Source organism: Ursus arctos, unplaced genomic scaffold, assembly GCF_023065955.2.
Source record: "Ursus arctos isolate Adak ecotype North America unplaced genomic scaffold, UrsArc2.0 scaffold_18, whole genome shotgun sequence".
Classification (NCBI taxonomy): Eukaryota; Metazoa; Chordata; class Mammalia; order Carnivora; family Ursidae; genus Ursus; species Ursus arctos.
The window spans coordinates 16,657,238-16,679,584 of record NW_026622852.1 but is presented as its reverse complement, the minus strand read 5'-3'; the positions used below and the strand labels follow the sequence as shown (position 1 = coordinate 16,679,584).

The 22,347-nt window shown below is 39.4% G+C and overlaps 1 protein-coding gene across 6 annotated transcripts in view; it reads left to right on the top strand.

The window, feature by feature from the left end:
- The window catches only part of ELAVL2 (ELAV like RNA binding protein 2), a 438,381-nt gene that overhangs the window by 84,633 nt on the left and 331,401 nt on the right, over window positions 1-22,347 (top strand). For all 6 annotated transcript variants that reach the window (XM_057313493.1, XM_057313490.1, XM_057313489.1 and 3 more), the window contains exon 3: window positions 9,829-9,932. In XM_057313493.1, coding sequence (XP_057169476.1) covers window positions 9,829-9,932 — 104 coding nt within the window. The remainder of the gene's footprint in view (window positions 1-9,828; window positions 9,933-22,347) is intronic.

Below are 22,347 nucleotides of genomic sequence, written 5' to 3'. Positions count from 1 at the left end.
CAGTGAAGTGTATGCCGGGAAAACCAACTTTGGAAAGGTCAGCCCTGGCTTTGAAGAAACCTACCATTAACCAGCTAACTGTGTGCCTTTAGCAACTTAATTAGCATCTTTGGGCCTCCAAATCATAACTGTAGAATTGGTACAGCTCTGTCTACACAGAGCTTTTATGAGAATTAAATATGAGTATGTGTAAGACTTAAAAGTTGCTTGATGGCAGTTTATAATTAAGCATTGGTACTGTTTGTTTCTAGAAAGCTTAGATAAAAGCAGTCATGGACCAGTAGGAACAGACTTACTGAGCTTTTTGTATTGGAAGGCTTTGGCTGGTGAACTTTTAACTCTGGTTGAGAGAGAGGTTTTTTTTTGTTTTGTTTTGTTTTTGGTTTTTTTTATTTAACACAAACTATTATGTGTTCAAGAAGAAAATTTACCTCTTGCCAGATTTCTCTTTTAATCAGGTGGAAGTGGTGGGATTTGTAGACTAATATTTCCCATTGTTCTGGACAAAACAGGGAGCTCTTCATAGTGGTTTGCGAGATTCTTTGACAGAGTTTCAAAGGGTACTGAGCTAATTCTAGTGCTTTAGGACACTTAAATTTTTTTTCTTGCAATATCTAGAAAATAATGTCTTACAAAGAGAAAAGCACATTAAGAAGCTGTGCTGCTTTTGATGGTCTGCTCACCAGTGCGTGTGAGTGTGTGCGCGTGCACGTGTGTGGGTAAATTGACACCAGCTGGTAGCGCAAGCAACAGCAGATGCCCTTTTTACTCCTGCAGTTGTTAACTGGTTTCTCTCTTTACCACAACAATATTTTGAGATACACAGTTCTTCTGGCCTCATCTCAAATGATATTTATTCGAACAACTTCATTGCCTTTTAGGAAATTACCAGATAAAGCTAATAACTCACGCCTGTGTATAGAATTAAAAGAAATTTGTATAGAGGCGCCTGGGTGGCTCAGTCTGTTAAGCATCTGACTCTTGATCTCAGCTCCAGTCTTGATCTCAGGGTCACAAGTTCAAGCCCTGTGTTGGGTTCCATGCTGGATGTTGGGTCTACTTATTAAAAAAAAAAAAAAGTAAAAAAAAAAAAAAAAGAAAAGTGTATGGAATTAATTAAATAAGAAATGAGAATATGGCAGTGGACCTAGATCTGCTGAAAGTAGTTTTCCCTTAGCTCAGAATTGTTGATTTTGTTGTGTTTTTTTGTTTTTTTTTTACAGAAAAACTTGCTAGGGTTTTTTGTTTGTTTATTTTGTTTTGTTTTTTTAACTGTAATGTCTGACTTTCTGGCCACCTGCCAGTTTTTTGGCTTTTGCTCTCGTTATGGGGGCAGTTTCCAGTATTTAAGGTAGCACTGCTGATTTTTCTTTGAGGGCAACTTCCTGAATTGGTAAGTAATGAGGGCTGGCTTTTATTTTAACTGTGGTGTTGAGATGCTGCAATAGCTCACTCTGTCTCTAGCTAGCGAATCTCTAGCTAGCGAACCTCCAAGGTGAAGTCTTATCCCAAGATGTATGTGCTGGAGCAGTTGGTTTATTTTCCTCACTTTGGATAAAGATCATCTTTCCTAATTTTCCTGGTCTTGGATGCAAGACATCTTAGTATCCATGTGCAGTACTCACGAATTTAATATGCTGTTGCTGTTCTCGATAGCCTAAGACCGAATTGTGTGGGAGTTCTTAATGTTGTCTGAAATTGTGATGTATTAAGAATCCAGTTTCACCAACTTAAGCAAGGTCACGCTGCATTGCTAGCAGATTCATAATTACTGGGATTGGAACCATAGGAAAGTAGAGCTCTACCACTTGCATAATCAGAGGACAGATATGGCGATTAAAATTAACTTGAAAGGAAAATGCCTTGGTGCTGAGGATGTTAAGAGCTCCCTTTAGAATTAGGCTGCTTAGGTAATATTTACCAAATGATCACTATTTACAACTTTGATTTCAGCAGAAAAGTTACAATTTAAACTCTCCTCTGTTATCTCAATATATCTGTGAAGTCCTAAAGATCTTTTTAAAATATTGGGGCATTTTAGTCTTAGGCCAGCTTTATTAACATTTGGGTGGAAGATAAGTCTTCGAGTGAGCCATCTGTTTTCTGTATTATGCGAGTGTCTAGGTTGAATTCTCCTTCCTTGTGCTAATCCCTGGTAATGTCCTTTGGGAAGCTTTCAGGGAGGCTGGCTTGTTTTGTAGTAATAGGATCTCACTAGGCTTCTGCCTCACAATTTGATCTTCCTCATTAGAGGGCAGCTAGGAGGACCTGTTTAATTTGACCTGAGTTAGTTGAGTGTTTAAATGAAAGGTCTTGCTGCATCTGTTTTGCAGCATCTGAGGAGACTCGGGCTAAGTCAGGAATTAAAATTTGGAGAGAAAACGTGACTGGAGAGGATTGCATCCCTCTGCTCTCCTAAGATTCTCTCAAACCTTTCCCCTGACGTGGTATCCGCGTGGTTTTGATACACATCAGATCTGAGATATTAAGAGAGCTCCTTTGTAAAGTCTGGTGCTCCTGCCTTCGATGCCAGAGTTGCAGTGCACAGCCTGTCTGAACAGACACACATAACCAATGCCCAAGAACAGAAAGTCCATCTGAAGAAACACAACACATTTGCAACTTTATTGTGTGTTTGGGGGAGGAGGAGAGAAGGGTGGTTACAATGAGGGAAAGGGGTAGGTCTGTCTTTAAAAACAAAAATTGCACCCCCGCCCTTTCCCCTGGAGTAAACTTGTTTTCTTAATTCAAATTATTTGCTTTTTTTTTTTTTTTTTGGTTAGGGGATGAAGTTTTATATAGGGGCCGCATTTGGAGACAGTGAATCTTTTCACTTTTTTTAAAGTATTACATTATTAGACCTCAGATTGCCAATAGTCTTGCTTGTCAGAGAGGACCATAGTGACCTGTTTCTGCTAACTGTGGGATTTAGAAAAGATTCATGCTGCTTTTGTCCTTTTTTATTTCATAAAACATTGCTACTGCTCTAAATGAAATAATAGATACACATCAATCAGTGTAGTCACCTTTTATTGTTGATTCAACTACCAGGTTTTTACAGAATTCACTCTGCATTTTATTTGACTTGTACATGAATAGTCTCGGCAGACTTAATTATATTAGTGAAAAAGCACTTTCAACAAAATTATATGCTGACATCCCATAATTCATACTTACAGATTTGTGAAACAGATTTATGTAAATCTATCAAATTACTCTAGGTGACATTATTTTTTAAAACTGAGATTTCATTTAAATGGTATTTGTAGAAATTTTTCATGAAAAATTTTACATGAACTATTTTAAAAAAATACATCTCACATCACTCCCTTATAAGGACAAAACACTGTAACATTTGAACACCTTTGTTCTGTAGTCCTTCTAGAACAATGTAGGGACATGGGGAGCAGGGTATCTCTCCTCCAAACCATAATTTCCTGAAAGGCAGATGGCTGTTCCTTTGTTCATTAGCTTTTTTGTTCATTCATTCAATTAACATGAAGTTAATAATCTGTGCTAGGGTTTTCTATGTCATGAACTATGCTTAGCATGCCCTTGCTCAACAGTTTAAAGTGGGGTTGGGGGACAGTAATCCAAGCTGACTCACTACACATGTGTACTAAAATAAAGGTATATAAGGGCTGTGGAAGAACTGAGGGGCATTGAACGGTGTGTACTGGGAGTGGGACAAGTTGTGTCAGGAAAAGGGTCTTAGAGAACATCTCAAAGGATATGTGGGAGTTGGCCAGTTCGAGATGTGTATTCTAGGCACAGGGAACTGAATGTGCATTTTAGGGTATGTGTGGAGGAGTAGTGGAAGTAAGCAAGAAGCCAATGACCACCTTGGAAACCAGAACATAATTGGATTGTCTTTTGGGAAGATCATCTGGGCAACATCATGGTGGAGGACAGCTGGTTTAGGAGTTCACAGGAGTCTAGGGAAGGGGTGATGGCTTAGGGTATTGTAGCAATAATCCAGGTTAGAATAATACTTGAGGACCTGTGCTAATGCAGAGGGGGTGGGGAGGAGGGGCAGAGTTAGCTGGTAGAACTGGCAGGGTGGGGATACCCCTGTGGGATACCCCTTGCACTGAAGTCCATCTTACAAAGCTTTCCTCTTAGACTCTGAGTTACTCCTTCAAGTCTTGGATCAACTGTCATCTTCTGGATGAGGCCCACTCTATTTAAATAGCAGCCCTGACCCCTCTCCCCCCACACTCCTCTCTGCTGCTTTTATCTCCTTAGCCCTTATTTTCTTCTAATACACTGTGGATCTTGTTCTTTTGTCTCCTTCTTGCTGTATGTAGGGTTTTTTGTTTTTTCCCCAAAGATTTTATTTATTTTAGAGAGCCAGAGTGCCAGTGAGCATTCCAGCAAGTGGGGGGAGGGGGCAGAGGGAGAGGGATGGAGAAAGAACCTCAGGCAGACTCCCTGCTGAGCACAGAGCCTGCCGAGGGGCTTGCTCTCAAGACCCCGAGATCACCCTGAGATCACCCCCAAGATCACCCTGAGATCATTACATGAGCCAAAATCAAGAGTTGGATGCTTAAGTGACTGAGCCACCCCAGTGCCCTAGGATTTAAGTTTTTATGAAGAGGAACTTTTGTCCTTGGGGACTAGCAGAAAGTACACTTTCTATAATTGTTGAATAAACAAATGCTCAATGTTGGTAAGAAATACGTAGGATGACTTTTTGTAATACAGTATTTTACTTTCCACAGTTCCATGTTGAGAAGGGTCTCACTTGATATTAGTTGGATAAAATTAATGTACTAGGTTTATGATCAAGAATTATGGAGGTCTATTACCTTTACCTTTAAACCTGAGGGGGTAATTTAATATTCTGCACATTGGTAGTAATTTGAAATAGAAGAGACTAAATAAAGTGACCTTTGAATTAAATGGGTCCAGAAGATTGTGTATTTTTAATTAAAATATGCAATTAAATTTTAAATTAAAGTATGCTATTAAAAGCAATGTAGGTGGCAGGGGAATGGCTGCTGCTTTGAATTACACACAGTTTGGGATAAATTGGAGTTTACCGTGTGTCCCGCCAGCACTTTGTTACCATAAGGACTTTTCCTGTTTTCCTCTTCCTGCCCTGACCCCTACGTGGCTCTTGATGGACCTTGGTCCCATTCAGAGGCCTGTGGAGTGCTTCAGCTCTGTGCTTTAGACCACTTGACTGTGGCTCTACGTAGCCTGCCTCTAACTGTTCTCCTCATGCCAGGAGCAGTTTGTAAGTGATTTTTCTACCTCTTGTGAAGAAGGGATCTTCTTCTGTGGCATATATATTAGATTAAAAAGGACAATGTAAAGCAGAAGGCATTTGCACACGCAGTGTTTAGAATACATGTGCTGAAGTATGGTATTGACCTGGAGTCTTCAGTGCCTGTGTGGAGGTCTTAGGCCATATAACTGTTCATGTGGCGTTTTCTCTGTAGTGGCATTCTAGAATCCTTGCCATGGCTGTTCGGACTAAGGCTTGGATTAGTGCTTCCAAAAATCCCTACAAGCCTTGAGACCACAGGTAGCCTGTTTTGATAGTTGGGGATAAGTGATGTTGACATCATTCTTGATGTCCAGTTACCAGAAGGAATTTTTTTTTGGCTTTTAAAGTTAGGATTTATTTGTCTTGAAGTCCTTTTTGGAAGAGACTTAGCTTTGTCATTTTGTTCAGTTTTCTTTTAATCATGTGTGGTTTCTTTATCCTTGGAATTTAAATGTAGAGCTTTATAAATTTTTTTTAAAGAAAGGATTCTTGGTTTTGGGATTATCAATATGCAAGTTCTAAATTCAGAATGATTTCAAAACTAGATTTGGATGGTATGGATAGATCATGCTTGGTTTCCAAGCCTTCCCTGGTGGTTTATGACTGTTACTAACTGATGAATACAAGAGTGGGAAACTGCGGACCTTGGCTAAATAATTTTTTTTTGATTTTTGGCTTGATACTGCTTTTATTTTTAGAAAATCTGCACTCACCTAGGATAACCTGAAGTGAAGTAGTCACTATATAATATAAGATGCAATTTACTTTGCCATAGGAATGAATAATAACATTGAAATTTATATATAGTGAAACTGATATTTGCACATGAAGTACGGGAGTTTGAGACAGTGGGCAACTGTCTCAAAACAGTTGTGGTAGAACCTCTTCAAAAATGCCTGGTTACTTTATACTTCAAGCATATTAAAGATGGTCTGGGTTCATATATATATTGGGTGCAGAATAGCCTAGCATTTGAGAGTCCTGGATTCAAATCCTGACTACTACTTCCTACCTGCTTTTTTTATTTGCGGGAGCTGAGTGACCTTGCCCAGCTTCAAAAATCGTATCTCCCTTACAGGAGAGGAAAATGAGTACCTCACACGCTACATGTGAGGCTAAAATTAAACAGTGAAACCCACGCAGCTGGAAGGTGGAATTGGGGGGGAGTCTTGCCTGTCCTGGTGTCATCCATGAAACCTTTATGTATTGTAAACATTCAGTAATACCTGAAGATGAAAATCGCTCAGGTTCCTAACTCCCTTGTACTTTTCAGGGCCAACTGCTAATTCATCTACTATAGTGGATTTAGCAGCAAATATCTCCTTTTGTATGATCTTCCTCAGATTAATAGTAAAATTTTGCTTACCGCAAACACATTCTAATTGATGGGTGGTGCTTTTCCTAATAATGCCACTAAGCAAATTAGAAACTCTGTGGAGGAGAGGTCATTTAGGGATAAAATGTTGTCTAAGTGTAGTCAGTTTACAGGTAGTAGAAACGTGGCTGACTCATTAGAGCTAGCCATGATTGCTATGGGAGGGGCGTCATTTAGTGGATGGACCATCTGATGTGATGTTGATGATAATGCCTTGGTTAAATACATAACACCACTGTGTTTCTCATTCATTCATTTAGCAAGCTTTTGAGTGCCTACCGTGTGCTTAGGAGTAAGCACTCAGAGGCCAGCCTGGCAGACAGCTAAACAGGGACTGACAGGGCAGGCTCTTTACTTTACCCAGTGACCCACCTCCAGCAGGCACTCTTGTGCCTGAGAGTGACCTCCTCAGGCCAATGAACGGTTTGTCTGAAGTGATAGGTAACCTGAAGATTTTGGAGGGAAGACATCCACTTGTATCTGAAGATGAATCTGTAAAAAAGACAGTCTTCCTGCAGGGTTTCTTCCCATGCCCAGACCCTCAGCACGTGGCCCCTCTCAAGGTTCCCAGATGCCAGATTTGCAGTCCCAGATTATCTCTCACCATTAAAACTGATTCTCAACCTTGGCTGCATGTTATAGTCACCAGGATTTTAAAAACCTGGTATCGGTGCTTCATAATAGACCAATAAAATAAAAATCTTTGTGACTAGGACTCAAGCATTAGTGTTTTTGTTTCATTTTATTTTTCTACAGCTTTGTAGATGACTCGAGTGTGTGACTGAGGTTGAAAAAGCACTTCGATTAATTAGAAGCTGCTAAAATGCAGGTGTGAGGATAGTGCCATAGGTAGGAGAAATAGACTCTTAATGCGGTTATAATTGATGATTTGATATATTTTATTATAGAATAGCAGTGTGACAAAGCCACACAATGTTTGGCTTGCCTTTCCTTTCCCCATTATGTTTGTAGCATCTTCCTGATTTATTTATGTATTAAAAGATTTTATGTATTTACTTGAGAGAGTGAGAGAGACTGTGTGTGTGGGGCGTGCGGAGGGGCAGAGGGAGAAAGAGAATTTGGAGCAGAGCCTAACAAGGGTCTTGATCCCACAACCCTGAGATCACTACCGCAGCCAAAATCAAGAGTCGGATGCTTAACTGATTAACGAACTGAGCCACCCAGGGGCCTCCTGATTTAATTTTTAAGTGAATACATGGATAACCTCATTAACATGTAGTGGATATATGTTATTTTTCTTACTTTATCTTTTGACTAAAATAACTTCCTTCCATCAGTAATGAATGTTCTCACCACTGCCTCAGCAACCTTGTTGGGTAGAAATTACTCTCTTCGTTTTAGAAATAAGGAAGATATGGCTTAGAAGTTGAGCAGCTTCTTTAAAGTCAGAGAGCTGGTAAACAATAGAGGCAGGATTAGAACTCCTGTTTGTCTGTCTCCAAAGCTCATATTCTTTCCATTATAAACTGCTTCCTTGAGCTGCTCTTATGATCAGCCCATTTGAATCCTCCTCAATGACAGCAGAACTGCAGCACATTTCATAAGAGGGCACTGTGCATGCAATAGACCCATGGTAAATGTCGAATTAGTAAAAAGTTGAATGCTTAAAATACAATGGCTTCCCGTGGAACTTTTTAAAAATAGAACCTTGAGTAAAACAAAATTTCTGATTAGTGTGAGAAAAATTAATGAACGGAATTAGTTTTAGCTTTTCTGTCACCCTCTTTTTTTAAAAAACAGAAAAAAATACAGTTTGATAAGGGAGCATATATGTTAGCAGTGATTAACCAAATTCTTTTTTTTTTTAAATTGAGGTAAATTGGCATATTAGTTTTGGGTGTTGTACAACACCCAAATTCTGATAGTGGTCCCAAAATACAACCACAAGTTTTCATGGTTATTTGGTACTATATTTAGTGTTCTGTGTCCCTCTCTTTTTTTGTGTGTAGTTAATAGGGAACCACATTAGGGTAAGCAGAGTGTCTGTCCTAAATACCTGTATTCATAACCACATGCACCTGTAGTGCCCCATCAAGGAAAAAATTCCTCCATTTGCTATGAAATTGATGAAAAAAATATATTTAATAAAAATATTGGACATTACTGAGCATCTTCTGGGAAACCCTCAATTAGTTTGGTTTGACTTTAGTAGACTAAACCTGTTTTAGGTCTATTTTTGAGACCTATTCTACTGTAGTGTTTCTTACCTTCTAAAACTGAGAAACCTCTTCTTGGTTGAAAAAATTGACGTTTCGGATTGGCTTTTACTTAAGTGTGCATTCCATTGATTCCAACCCCTTGAATACCTTCCATTTTGTTTAAGAGTTTGGGACATCATTGAGCCAGGGGTTAGGGAGCTCAGCTGATAGGGGGAAACAACACAATACTCCTTGTTAAGCAGCTCTTTAGAAATTGTGTTTTATTATTTTTGTTTATACTCTTTCTTTTTTCCTGCATGTTCTCATTGGCTTGGATGTTCCCAGTGTAAATCTTTATGTTCAGATTTCCCTGTATCCTTATGTAGGTCATCAAACCTTTTTTAGAAAATTGGATTCAGTTTATTTGAAGAGGCTCTCCTATAAAATAAATGTACATATATACCCATATGTGCACATGTGAACACACGATTCTTCACCTTTCAGATGGAAATAACTGTACGTGGTAAAGGCTGTAAATTTGTCAGGGTACAATGTACAGGATACTGACAGATTCTTGGTTGTTGCTTGACGCCTTCCCCTTTTATGGGTAAAGAAAAACGAAACTGAAAAAGTCGTGCCCGTGAAGCCCACTCAGCAGCTTGGCGGAGACTTGCACCCACAGTTTCTGAAGCTGAACGTTGCAATTGCTGCTGGGTGCTCTGGCTCAGCCAGGAGATGTTTGATGGAATGCTTTGGAGATATGTGGAGGGGTTTTTTTGTTGTTGTTTTTTGTTTTTAAATGCACAGCTTGCTGCTGAGTTCTAACTGATGTTTAAACTTGCAAATGTAGTAGGAGATGAAAAAAGACCACATGTATATTTCTAGGAGAATTAATGTAGACTTCCTTTTATTATTGAGAAAATGTGCTGGTGTTAATGACAAGACCATATGCCAAAATGAGAGTGGATCTCTGTCATCAGCGGTGTAGAACTAATACATGCCTTTCTTCTTTCCTTCATTAGGGCAGAGCCTGGGATATGGCTTTGTGAACTACATTGACCCTAAGGATGCAGAGAAAGCTATCAACACCCTGAATGGATTGAGACTTCAAACGAAAACTATAAAAGTATGTTGAATTTTTTTTTTAAATCTACTTGCAGAATGGAGATTAAAAATGATTCAAGTCTTCTTGTAGTTCTCTTCCTTCATTTCATGCCCGCATAGACACTTCTCTTGGAGGCAGAGCAGAATTTTTTGTTTGTTGCATGATGGGGGAAACTGTTCACAAGTACTTTATGTAATCACTCCTGTATTAACAAGGGGACAGCAGCAACTTTCTTCGCTAAGTACTTTGTGAAGCCTGCTGAATTAAATCTCCTTCCTTTGGAGTCAGTTACTTTCCGTATAGCTTGAGGAAACCTGTGACCCATTCTTTGAGCCCTGGGCTTGGGAGACTTGTTCTGTGATGGGCCAGGTAGTAAATACGTTAGCCTCTGTGGGTTGTGCAGTCTCTGTCCTGACTTCTCAACTCTGCCCTTGTACCGTGAAGCAGCCATAGCCAATAACTACGTGAATGAATGGGTGTGACTCTGATCTTAGAAAACTTTATTTATGGAAGCTGAAAGTTGAATTTCATGTCATGTTCATGTGTCACAAAACAGTGTTTTTCTTTTGCCCCAATCATTTAAAAATGTAAAAATCATTCTTAGCTCATGGGTTATAAAAAACATCTGGAAGGCTGGATGTGGTCCTTCGGCTCTGTTCTGACTCTGCTCTACTTTTGAGGAGACTGACTGGACCTGCTCACATGCCTCACAGGTTATTTGTCCTGATAATGTTTTTCAAGACAGTTGGTCAGTAATTTGTGGATATTTTCCGGCTTTTTTGAATTTTCGAAATGCCGACGTAGATTGTATCTGGATAAGAAGTTAATACAGTTTGCAGTATGGATTTCTTTTCCTTTAGAAAATAAAAGGGACGTTGCTTCTGGCAAATGCTTAGTGCACGTGCCATCAATTTTGCCTCTCCTGCCCAGTGCAGACATTGCCAATCAATCATGGCAGTCTTTCTTACTAAGTCTAGATGTGGCTCCCAAATATTTTTCAAAATAGTGTTCCAGACAACCTCTATCAATTGACTCAAGTTGGAACCTATTTTCCACCCTTGATTTAAGAAGTCAGCTCAGACTATAGCCTGAAGTGGTGAGGGGAAGTTAGTCAAGGCTGACTATGGCATCCATCTTGCTTAGAGACTTGTCTAGAAGATTTCTGCTCATTTTTTCAGAAATCTGGAAATGCAGTGTCATCTTTATGCTTAAAAGTTGCTTCTCTCAGAATTGTCAGCTAAGGTAATTCATTAGCTCTGGGTAGTTTTGACATCTCATTCTTTATATTTATTGGCTCATAGGAAAAATGCCTCCCAGCTCTGTCTCATCTAAAGGGAACTCTATGGGGGGCTCCCAAATGTATTTGGATGTAAGATGTCCAAGAATTTTTCACATTTATTGATTAAGAAAATGTCCTTTGGAAATATTCACTCTTGAGCTAGAGAATGAGCTGGTTATTATGCTACCAAGATTTGAGGGGGAAAAAAATTAAGATTCCTAATACAGTCTGTGATTACAAAGACTTGGTCTTTTAATCTGGATTGCGTTTTCTAATTTCCATACTTATCTGCACACTTTTTGTGTCACAAAGGTTAACCTTTTACTAGTACTATTAAGCACTATTACTATTAAAAACAAATGCTGTTAAAAAAAAAAAAGACATCTAATATCCAGTTACTTTCAGACTGTTTTGTGTGCTCTCCGTCCTCCTGAGGATTTTTGTAGGCCTCCCCATGTTAAGTTGATTTCCAGAATTGCTGCTAATTTATCTTAGTGTTGAGGTCCCTGAGTTGTGGTTACGAAGAAATTGGAATAGATGGTTGAGATGGCTCATACCAGAACATACCCTTTTCTCCATTCCAGAAATAGCCATCCTTATTTCATTCTAGTGAGTCAGTTCTTTTGCTCTAAGTTCTTTTGCAATGATGTCCACAAGAAGGCAGAAATGCAGGGGAGACGGGTCGCCAGAGAATAAATTTCCATGGACTGCAAGGAGACCATTGATGACAGCTGCTTCTTCACTGCCCATTGCCCGGCTTTCTCTTCAGTGCCCAGCTGCTTGGGCAGAATATGTGGAAGAAAGGACAGTAATGCCTTGTGTCTTTTAAACTGTGACATCTGCTACTTCTCTTCTGATTTTCTGAAATGGGGGTGGGAGTGGTGGGGAAAGCAGCAGGCTACTTCTTTCCCCGCCCCCATTCGGTTCCTGTAAAAATATCAGATAACAGCTGGTATCCTCAATTTGGCCCAGATTTCTCTGAGAGGCAAAGCAGACCATTTTCCAAAACTACAGAGCACCATTTTTGTCTGTTTGTTCTTTGTATGGTTATTTTTTTATTTTATTTTTTTTTTAATTTTCAGTGAGACATGTTTTGTGTTCTTAGGCAACATCTTGATCCAGTTTTTTCTTCATGTTTGCTGCTTCAAGTACCTTTTGGAAGCTGCACTTAAACCATTCCATTTTCTGAGATACCGTTCCATAAATTAGCCTTTTTATCCTTCTTGCAGTCCATCCTGGTGGTGGCTGTCAGCCTAAACTTACACAAACACCACTTTCCTCATGTTACTTCTCACTCAAACTTCTCTTGTATTTCCCAACTCTTTTACCAAATCATTTGAGTTAACTTCGGAGTGTTATTACTACTGTCTGTGGTAGTCAGCCTGGCTCTTCCCTGGCAAGCCGATCTCAGGCTCTGCGCACATGCCCCTGTAGCTCTCGCTTCCTGGCATACCCTTTCACACTGCTTTGAATAGCAGCGTCCCCATCTATGGGAGCCCATCTGAAGTTGTTCCTTCAGCTGCTGCCCCAAATAAAAGAGTTGAGACCTTAGTGCTCGAAGAGTTTGGCTAAGATCAGGCCCTTTAAGACAAAGCTCTTACATTTAAGGTGGCAAAACTCTTTCCCTTTAAAAAGTTGCAGTAGACTAATTAATATGTACATCATATACGAGTATACAGATGTCGGTGTGCTCCTCAAGGTAGTCTTCCAAGCCACCTAGCAAGCAGTTAGTATGCATTTGGTAGAATTCCTAGTAATTGGAATATTGAAACAGTGAATCAAGCGCTCTGAAAGGTGATTTAGCATTTTCTCCTGGGGCTTCCTAATGGTATTATCCCAGTAGGATTTTGTGCAATAGATGGATGGTGTGTTGAATAAATGACAAATGTTCAGTATTTCTGCAATGAGTGAAGCAAAGTCCCTCAGGCACTGCGGAATCCTAAAGCAGTTATTCCTAAACTTGGTTGCATCAGAATCACCAGAAGTGAGTTAGAAATGGAGGTTCTTGGGCCCACTGCAGAACTACTGGATCAGTGTCCAGTGATGGGATGCGGGAATCTGCTTTTTAATATGCTTTCCCATTAGTTCATGACAGCAAGTCTAAGGCCTAACATGTAGGAACCACCAAAATGTACCTTTTCTGAATAGGTGGGTTCTCTGTTTGGTATTTTTGCACCCAAAGTTCAGTTTGTTTTCATCTTTTACCTTGGTGGTAAATCTTCTTGTGGATAATTCTTAGCATGCTGAATGATAATTCAGCATTCAGAGTAAAAAGTAGTTCATACCGTCTTCACTTTTTAAAAAGTATGGCTTAGAAATTAGAAAAACTTATGTTCACCTTATGTTAGAAAGATATTTATTATAAATAGCATTCATAGGTTAAAGTTTCAAAGTGGTTATTGTTTTCTTCTAAGGATCACATTTTTTCCTGATTAGGTTGATGTTTTGGCAGCTTACCTTGCTGGTGATGTCATACATACCATCTCTGAGCTACATGGGAGGCAGTCATGATAAAGCCTGCCCACATTGTCCCTGATACTGAGCTGGTAAATACACTGTGAAGAATACAAGATGTTTTTAACTTCTGATATTAGGGATGGTGGTGAAAAGGTAGTATATGCACAAGTCAGGTGTGGGGGGTGGGAATCTCCTCATGACAGTGTCAAAAATAGTATACTGGGGGGAATCTCATTAAGAGCCCGCTGGTCCCCATGGGAACCCTTCGTTCTGTGGACCATTTGGGATCTCAGTGGTTGTGACTACTGTATTCAGTCTTTATGTTCTTTGCTTATTTTGTTTTTAGGGGTCTCAAGTACTGATAAAATCTAAATTGGTATATGTATGGCTTCAAGCTAATACTCTTCCCCCTTAAGGGAAAATGTATTTTTTATCTCGGTTAATGGTATCAGAGTTAAATTCATAATTAGTAGAGTAAAATATTGAATATTTCCAAAGAATCTTATACGCTCCCTTCCCCCTCTCCCCCATCGAGCACTGTGAATCGGTGATGGAAGTCTTTCCTCCCAGCATCACTCCCAACTTCTCCCCCTCCTCCAAGGGGTGTAGGGATCTTTGTTATTCCCAAAAGTGGGCTTGCTTTTATCTGAAAATGAGGGCTGTTATCTCAAGGAATAGAAGTTTTTTGTTATCACTGATAGGTACCCCGAGAAATTCATGGCTTTTCTGCCCCACTGAAGAAAAAAATCCCTATTTGGAAATCCCTATTAGGCATGGAAAAACTGCCTAACTTTGGTTTTGATTAAACGGATTTTTTTTTCTTAATCATTCAGACATAAACCAACCTAAATTTCACCTTTGCTTAAAAGTTATTAATTGATACATATATTGTGAAATTTCTCATATTAAAATATCCAAACCACCATTTAAGGTCATATGGGAAAACTATTATAAAAATCGGAATACTAATTACAAATAGTGTCAATTTCTTCAAGTGTTCAGTTTGTTAGAGAACGTTAAGTAAAGCTAATAAACCTTTATTCTGAGCCATTGTGTTGCTTTGTTCGTTACATTTATATCTTTTCCTCACTAGCCTATCCTTTTTCCAGTAACTGTCCTACTCACAGGCTTCTTTTGTGTTTGTTTTTAGCGTGAACTATATCCTTAAAATAGGAGGAATATAGAACTACATTTCTGAAGTTTTAGTCTTCCTGACATTGATGAAGTGATTTAACTGGCTGTGTGATCTTGGACAAGTCTTTTAATCATTTCAGTTTCCATTTTATCTGTAAAATTAATTAATTTATTCATCATTGAGAATGTTTATTACCTGCCTCTTTTTAATTTTTTTAAACTGTCCATGGTCTTCCAAATTGCATTTTAAGAAAGATTGTAACTATTTAATTAAATATTTAATGAACTCATGGTTATCATGGAATGATTTAGTTGGTGGTGAAAGGCAGCACCCCATCCTGAAGAGACAACAGTTTAAACTGTTTTCTCTTTGCCATTGCTGAAACTTTATCAGCCACCGTAAAATTTGTGCTGGGAAACCATTCTTTAGCTCAGCCCTGTTTTTGGTACAGAATTACCAGGGAGGGCATTGGTTCTCACTAATCACTGTAAACCGTTCTTTTATAAAATTTAATTCTGACCATTAGAAAATGCTACCAGATCATTGGCTGTTCAGTGTAAGAAAGGAAGGGGCATGGAAGCAGAAATGTAAGTGAAGTTAGGCTTGCTACCTGTTAGGTGCTCTGTTAGAATATCTGCAACACCATTTTGGGGTGTTTGAGACAAGTGGGTTACATAATAGCAATAATGCTGAGATTTTATGCTGTTCGTAGGGAAGTTTGAAAAGCAGCTGGTAGAGGAACCACGTAGAATTAGCTAGAGCAGTAAGCAGGGGGAGTGATGCAGAAAGGAACGAGGGACCATTGGGGGATTATAAAAGGCAGGTGTGCCATGCCAAGGTTTTATATTATAGGTAAGGGAGTAGGGCAGTGATGGATTGGACTTGAGTATTTGTGAGGAAGGGAAGGTCTGTTTGGTACAAATAACGCGTCTCTCTGAGCAACTCAGGCTACCCTAGTGTTCTTTTGGCTTATGTAGTTGATTTTGTTTTCTGTGCAGCTACAAAGTGTAGATGTTTGTAGAGGTGTGGGCCTCACAAATTATAAAGCATCTCCTATGAAGTACCCCACATTTCAACACTGCTGCATATGGATCATCATTTACTTTTTACCTTGACCAGATTTGGAAAATTTGAAAGTCTGAAGGACAGGTCCCAGATTAACAGACAACTTCTGAGATGTTAACCTAAACTGCTATTTGGCTGGTCAGACTTTTGTTTGTGGAGGGACAGGAAAAAAAAAAAAAAAAAAAAAAAAAAAAAAAAAAAAAAACGGAAAAAGTACATACCAGGAGTGGAAGTGAGAATGGAAGCTGAGTGAATAATTTCTTTGCCTTTTTAAAAATAAAGACTGAATGTATTGTACCTTCATTTTTAAGCTGTGGTCTGGAACTTTCTAGAGCCACGTGCCAAATTTTACCAGTATATTGATACATCATATTATTGGAACCTCTTCAGTGCATTTAAATAAAACTCTCAAATCTATACCGAGTCCAGTTTACATAGTCCCTATCTGAAATGAGGAATAAGATTTTTAAAAATAAGGTATTATTTGTATAATGCCCATTACGTGTTTTCAGAATACTCCATTGTGAGCTTGAATTTTTTTTTTTTTTTTTTAAGCCACAAAAAAGCACCATAGGTTGTTACTTACCTTGGGTGGCCTACAGAGTGTGGTAGGTGGCCTAGTGTAGTCCAGACCTACATTGTCCCAACTCAGGCCTGTTTGTGTTCCTCCTGCTCCTTCCAAGCTGCCTTTGTAGTAGAAATGAGCTATTTGAAAATTCCCAGAGGGCAGTAACTTGGCATTGTCTGAATGGCTTTTCTGTAGATATTTTTTCATGGTTGCTACAGCAGAGGCTGAGCCTGCACAGAGGGATAGATGAGGAGGGGAGGGTTCCTGGTAGCAGGGTCTCCGCTTGCTCCCTGCCCATCCCTCCTTGTGAACCACAGGGCAGGGGGGGCGGTGGGAGAGTCTCAGCAGTTGATTGAACCCATCTTTCTTAGGAGGGAGTCCATAGATCATTTTATTATCCAAGCCTCTACTTTTCCTGCCTGTTTAATAAATGTGTATCAGCAAAGGCATTTCTGCTAGGCACTGTTAACACCTGTCTGCTTATCTTTTCTACTGCTTTTTGAGGGTAGGGTAGGGCTTGTGACCTTTCATTTGTGACTTGGGAGAAGCACTACCAGGTAGTTGGGTGGCTTCTGTCTGTTCTGCAAAGCTAGTTTGAGAGGTTAAGATAGGTGTGCTAACTTCTGAAGAAGAGTCCCTTGATTTCTTGCTTTACCTGTTTTTTTGTAGTAGTTGCATAGGACTTTTATCCTTTTACTTGTCTGGATTTATGCAAAAACAATAGTCTCTTGTAGGCAAATTCTCCCCCCACCCCCGTTTTTTAAGATTTATTTATTTAGAGAGTGAGAGCACTAGCAGAGTGGTGGGGAGTCGTGGGGGAGAGGCAGAGGGAGAAGCAGACTCCCTGCTGAGCAGGGAACCTGAAGTGGGGCTCAATCCCAGGCCCCAGGATCATGACCTGAGCCAAAGGCAGATGCTTAACCAACTGAGCCACGCAGGCGTCCCAGGCAAATACTGCCTTTGATCAATGAAATGCAGCTCAGGTTAAGGGACTTGTTAAAACACAGTGCGGCTAACAGCACCAGTAGGAACAGAAATGTAAGGTCACGTTGGCTGACGCTGGTGGCTTTTATTGTTTTCTTTCCATCTCGTATTATTGATATTCAGGTGTTTTCCTTAGAAACAGGTTATAGATACCACTACAAACAAATGGAATATTCTCTTGGGGACCTTAATTTGGGTCTTGTACTGTCTTGAGACTTCCTGGATCAGATCTCTGTTAGGTGTGAGTAAGTGGAGCTGTTCCTGGTGGTGGAAAAACTGCTGTTTTTTGGGCTAAGTGCTAGAGGTGGCCACACCTCTAGCTTGAGAGGAAAATGGTGTCTGGAGGTCATGTTTAGCAGATGGGCAAGTTCACAGAGATGTAAATATTTTGATGGTAACTGGAGAGTAAAAGAATCATTATAGTAACTTTCTGGATCTCTGTTCTAATAAGAGACTACCCATTCAAGAATGTTCTTCTGGTAGGTTCTTGCGAATCTTAGATGCAAGTTTAAAAGTTAGAGAGAGTTGCGTTTGTCATTCTTGAAGTTTGTGCGGACTCTATAAAAGCATGTGTAGTCCATTTTCTTTTATTCCCGCCTTTGCCACATTTTCCTGTCATTGCCCGTAGCATCAGTTCTAAGCCACAAGCACTACATCAGACTTGGGGGGTTTTACTTTGGGAAGTTTCTTGACATACGGTTTATGGTTAAGCAGGAAAAGAGGGCTATGTTTTGAAAACGGCATAGGCAGTCTGCTACGTGTGTGCCCCCCACCCCAAATGAGAAGCACTCCTTTGAATGTTGCATCAAGACCTCGAGCCATAAGTCCTGGATTTCTGTCCTGCTCTTGCTCTCCTGGTCTAGCTTTCTCACTTGTAAAATGGTGAAGGGTGGTACCGACTATACAATTATTGTGTAACATGTTATTTAACATCTAGAGGTAGAAAGTACTCGTGTTGGCCTGTGACTTTCAGAAAGAGAAGATCAAGAATATTAAGTTTTTCAGTCTTTTCTATATTTAAAGGGGTAACTTAGAAATCTAGTTGGGGAGGATTTGAAAAGCTACTTTTTTACTCTGAAGAAAATAGTCACCCTGTCTACTTCGTTGGTTTAATTTTATTGGATATTTAAAAAACTATTGTAGTTACCTTGTGTTATAGAGAAGTGGGTTGTGGAAAAAAAATCAATAAATCATGGTAATGTGCTCTATTTTTTGGTCATTAGTATAAGGTTACCTCCTCCCGCAGGACTGAGAAGTGTAATCCTTCCTGCATAGGTTCTGGGGTTGCTAATGAGTCTTGAAGTGACCCTCGCTGACCCTCAGGTGAGCAGCGGGAAAGGCAAGGGAAAGGAGAATGCCTGCGTGGTCCTGGAAACTGATCATTCAGAAAATGCTTTCATGGGGCGCCTGGGTGGCGCAGTCGTTAAGCGTCTGCCTTCAGCTCAGGGCGTGATCCCAGCGTTCTGGGATCGAGCCCCACATCAGGCTTCTGTGCTAGGACCCTGCTTCTTCCTCTCCCACTCCCCCTGCTTGTGTTCCCTCTCTCGCTGGCTGTCTCCCTGTCACATAAATAAATAAAATCTTTAAAAAAAAAGAAAAAAGAAGGAAAATGCTTTCATTTTGACAAATTTTGTTAAATGACTATTTAGAAATTCGACTATTCCCACTTGTTTCACCCAAAGAACCCTGTTCGTATTCCTAGAAAGATTCTGTAGTCATTGAGAGTGGCTCTGCCCTCTTAGAATTAAGCCCAGCAGCCTTTTGCAGAGACCAGCCAGGCTGACGAGCTTCCTGATCCCGGTGAGCCCCATCCATCCATGCTGATTTTTGGAAAAACCTTGAGATGAGTTTTATACGCTTTGTTTTACCTTTACATTTTTGTATTTGCTGGTGATTTATATTCATATATACTTTACTTTCAAGCTACCTGTGAATTTCTTACTCATTTGGAAACCAACATCGGTGGGTGACAAGGAGGAGAGCTAGTTTGTAGGAATCCCGAATATGTCCCCCGAGTTTGTGGATTACCTATTTAAAGTCCCTCTATATAAGGGACTGCCAAAACATTAATGTTCATCAGAATCCCTGGCGTGGGTGGTTGATAAAATGCATATTTCTGGACCCCTGCATATTTCAGTAAGTAAATAAAACTTACTGAATCTGATTATCTGCTGAGTGAGAACAAAAGGTTGAATTTTAACCAGTCACTGCAGGTGACTGTTAATAGGCAGTGGTCTGACCAGAGAACCGTTGTTTGGTGGACCTTAATGATTTGAACTTGGATAGGTCTGTGGTGCTTGTTTCAAAACAAATCTGCATGTAAATAAGATTTTCATTTGTGGGTTCTTTCATAAACTATCTGGAATACTTGTGGTTAACAGATGTACTTTTAATGAATATAATGCTGGACTTACCTAAATAATACATTCTCTCTCTTTCTCTGTCTCTCTCACTCTCACTCATACCCATACTACTCATTTTCAGAGCATTTTGGTGTCATTAAATACTTTTAGCATTACAAGTACATAAACGCCATTTAATATTTGATTCTGAGGGTAGGGAATTTGCAGCATGGTTCTTCTGGGGCCCATTCATTTAAAATGGGTATTTCATATTAGTATAGAGATTGGGAGTTGAATTATATGATGCAAGATGGTTGTGGAGCCTTAGAATATGGAAGTTGCTTTTAAAATGCAATAAAAATTTATTTCCTATTTATAAGCTCCCAGCCACACCCCTCCTCTCCCCCTCCCCAGTATCTGGATGTTTGAACTTCTCTAGTCACAGTTTGAGTAAATGGGAATTTGCTCTATTATCATAAAAACTCCCCCCACATAGCATGTTATGAATATTTAAAGAAAAAAACTATTTATGCCACTTTAATTTAGAAACCTTTTGACCTATAAATTCAATTTTGTCCCAAAGCTATGTGAAAGCAGTGCATACATACTGTCACCACACCAAAAGGCTTAGAATGTCTCTGTTCTCAGATTTGCAAAAATGGTTTAATAAGTATTTGTCACCAACTTACAGGATTTTCCATAGTGTTCTTCATTAACCAGTGTCTTGGGGGAATTGTGAAATACGCATTGTCTGCACACTGCTCTGGCGTACAAAGTCAAATGAACTGTGAAGGTGAGGGCTAAAAACACCCCTCTCACCTTTGTACTTTGTCCTTTGAGTATTAAAGAACATTGATCTACCAAGTGGCAAAGGGGGTACTATTTGGCGGTTTAATTACAGCCAGTGAATGTTATTGATGCTATCAATCAGCGAGACCCAGGGAAAGGGCATGGTGCCAGACCATTCGGTGCTCCCGACAGTGTAATTAAATACCGCAGGACTGGATTCTCAAGGTAAAGTGAGGTGCTTCCACACATCTGAAGCAGGAGAGCACTTTGTCTTGCAACCCAGGTAAAGGTTATCCCCTCCTACTACTCCTCTTTAAATTTTTGGAGGAGTCTATGAATGGCAGTGATATGGTCTGTTCCTTGTATACCAGTTAAGGTTGTTGGTGTTTTCCTTAAAAACCCTTTTTCTGTAAGATCTTCACAACTGTCATACAAAAGGCTTTAGGCATATAGTAATTACTTTTTGTTAAAGCTGTTTGGGGGGATATACAGCTCAGGTGTCTAGTAGATATTTGGAGAATGAGGGATTGTCTTTGAAGGAGACTATTAGTCCTGCAAATCAGTTCATTTAAAAAAGCTTTCCCTGTGATTATTCTCTAATGTCTAATCATGTTGAGAGAAAAATATCTTGGTAGGTTGAACTTATAAAACATTCAGTAATATTTCAGGGGTTATTCCTTTTAAATTAGCTGTTGAATAAATTTTTCATAGTTGTATAACTTATGTCAGGTCCACAAAATATATTTGGTAAAACTTTCTTTGGCTCTGGGGAGAATTTATAACAACATTTCTGTTACTCGTTTTTTCTTTTTCTCATGTGTTATACATGTGTTTCACACAAATTTTCTTCTAGGTCTATTTGAGAGATGAATTCATAAGCAATCCCAAAACATTTGTTACTCCTTTTTTTTTTTTTTTAAATGATGTGTAGTTTATACTCATTAAGGTTTACCAAGGACAGGCTCCCCTTGAAAGAAAGTAAGGTGGTTTCCTAACTTTTTGTGCATATGCGTGTGTACACATACGCATGTACACACTAGATTCCTGACAGTTGGGTTAAAACAGGCCCGAAAACACTTCTTGGCTGTTGTGGTTTAGTTGTAATACAGGTATGGGTTGCAAACTGTTTTTACATTTACAACAGGTGTTTGAAGGAAGATTGTTAGAAATTATCCTTTAGGTGTTTGAGGAATAATTTTTTAAGAACATTAAAGTTTAATAAAAGTGATTACTTCGTCTTCAAGAGTCTCATCCCATGAGGGCCTTTCACAATATGTGGAATCATAGCAAGTTCTATGGTTCGTTTCCAAGTTTGTATTGAAGGGTATATGTTTTAAAAGTTATTAATGGCCATCATACGTGTGCTTTTTTTTTCTTCTCCTCCTCCCACTTCCCACCCAAGGCAAAGATATCAAATGTAATACTAAAAAAAATTGTAAATTGTTTTTTTAAAGACTATACAATCCTGGATAGGGAATCTTGGATAGGGACCATTTGTGCGTAATGAGGTACTTAATTCTGCAAGCGTTTAGAGTGTCTAGTATGTACCAGTCAGCTTTGCTAAATGTTGGAGCCGTGCTAAAATATGACAAGGTACCGTCTTGTCCTTGATGTCATTGTGTAGTAGGGAGAGACAGCACTTACTTTCTATGACCGTTTTTTTTTTTTTGATGTATGATAAGTGAATGCAGAGCGCAATGGGAATGGATATGTCACTGGCTGTCGAGAGGCCTCTGCAGTGGTTTCAGAGGTGATAGGGTTTTACAAAATAGGGTTTATCACGCAGAGAAAGAAGACAGGTATTATACGTGAAGGAA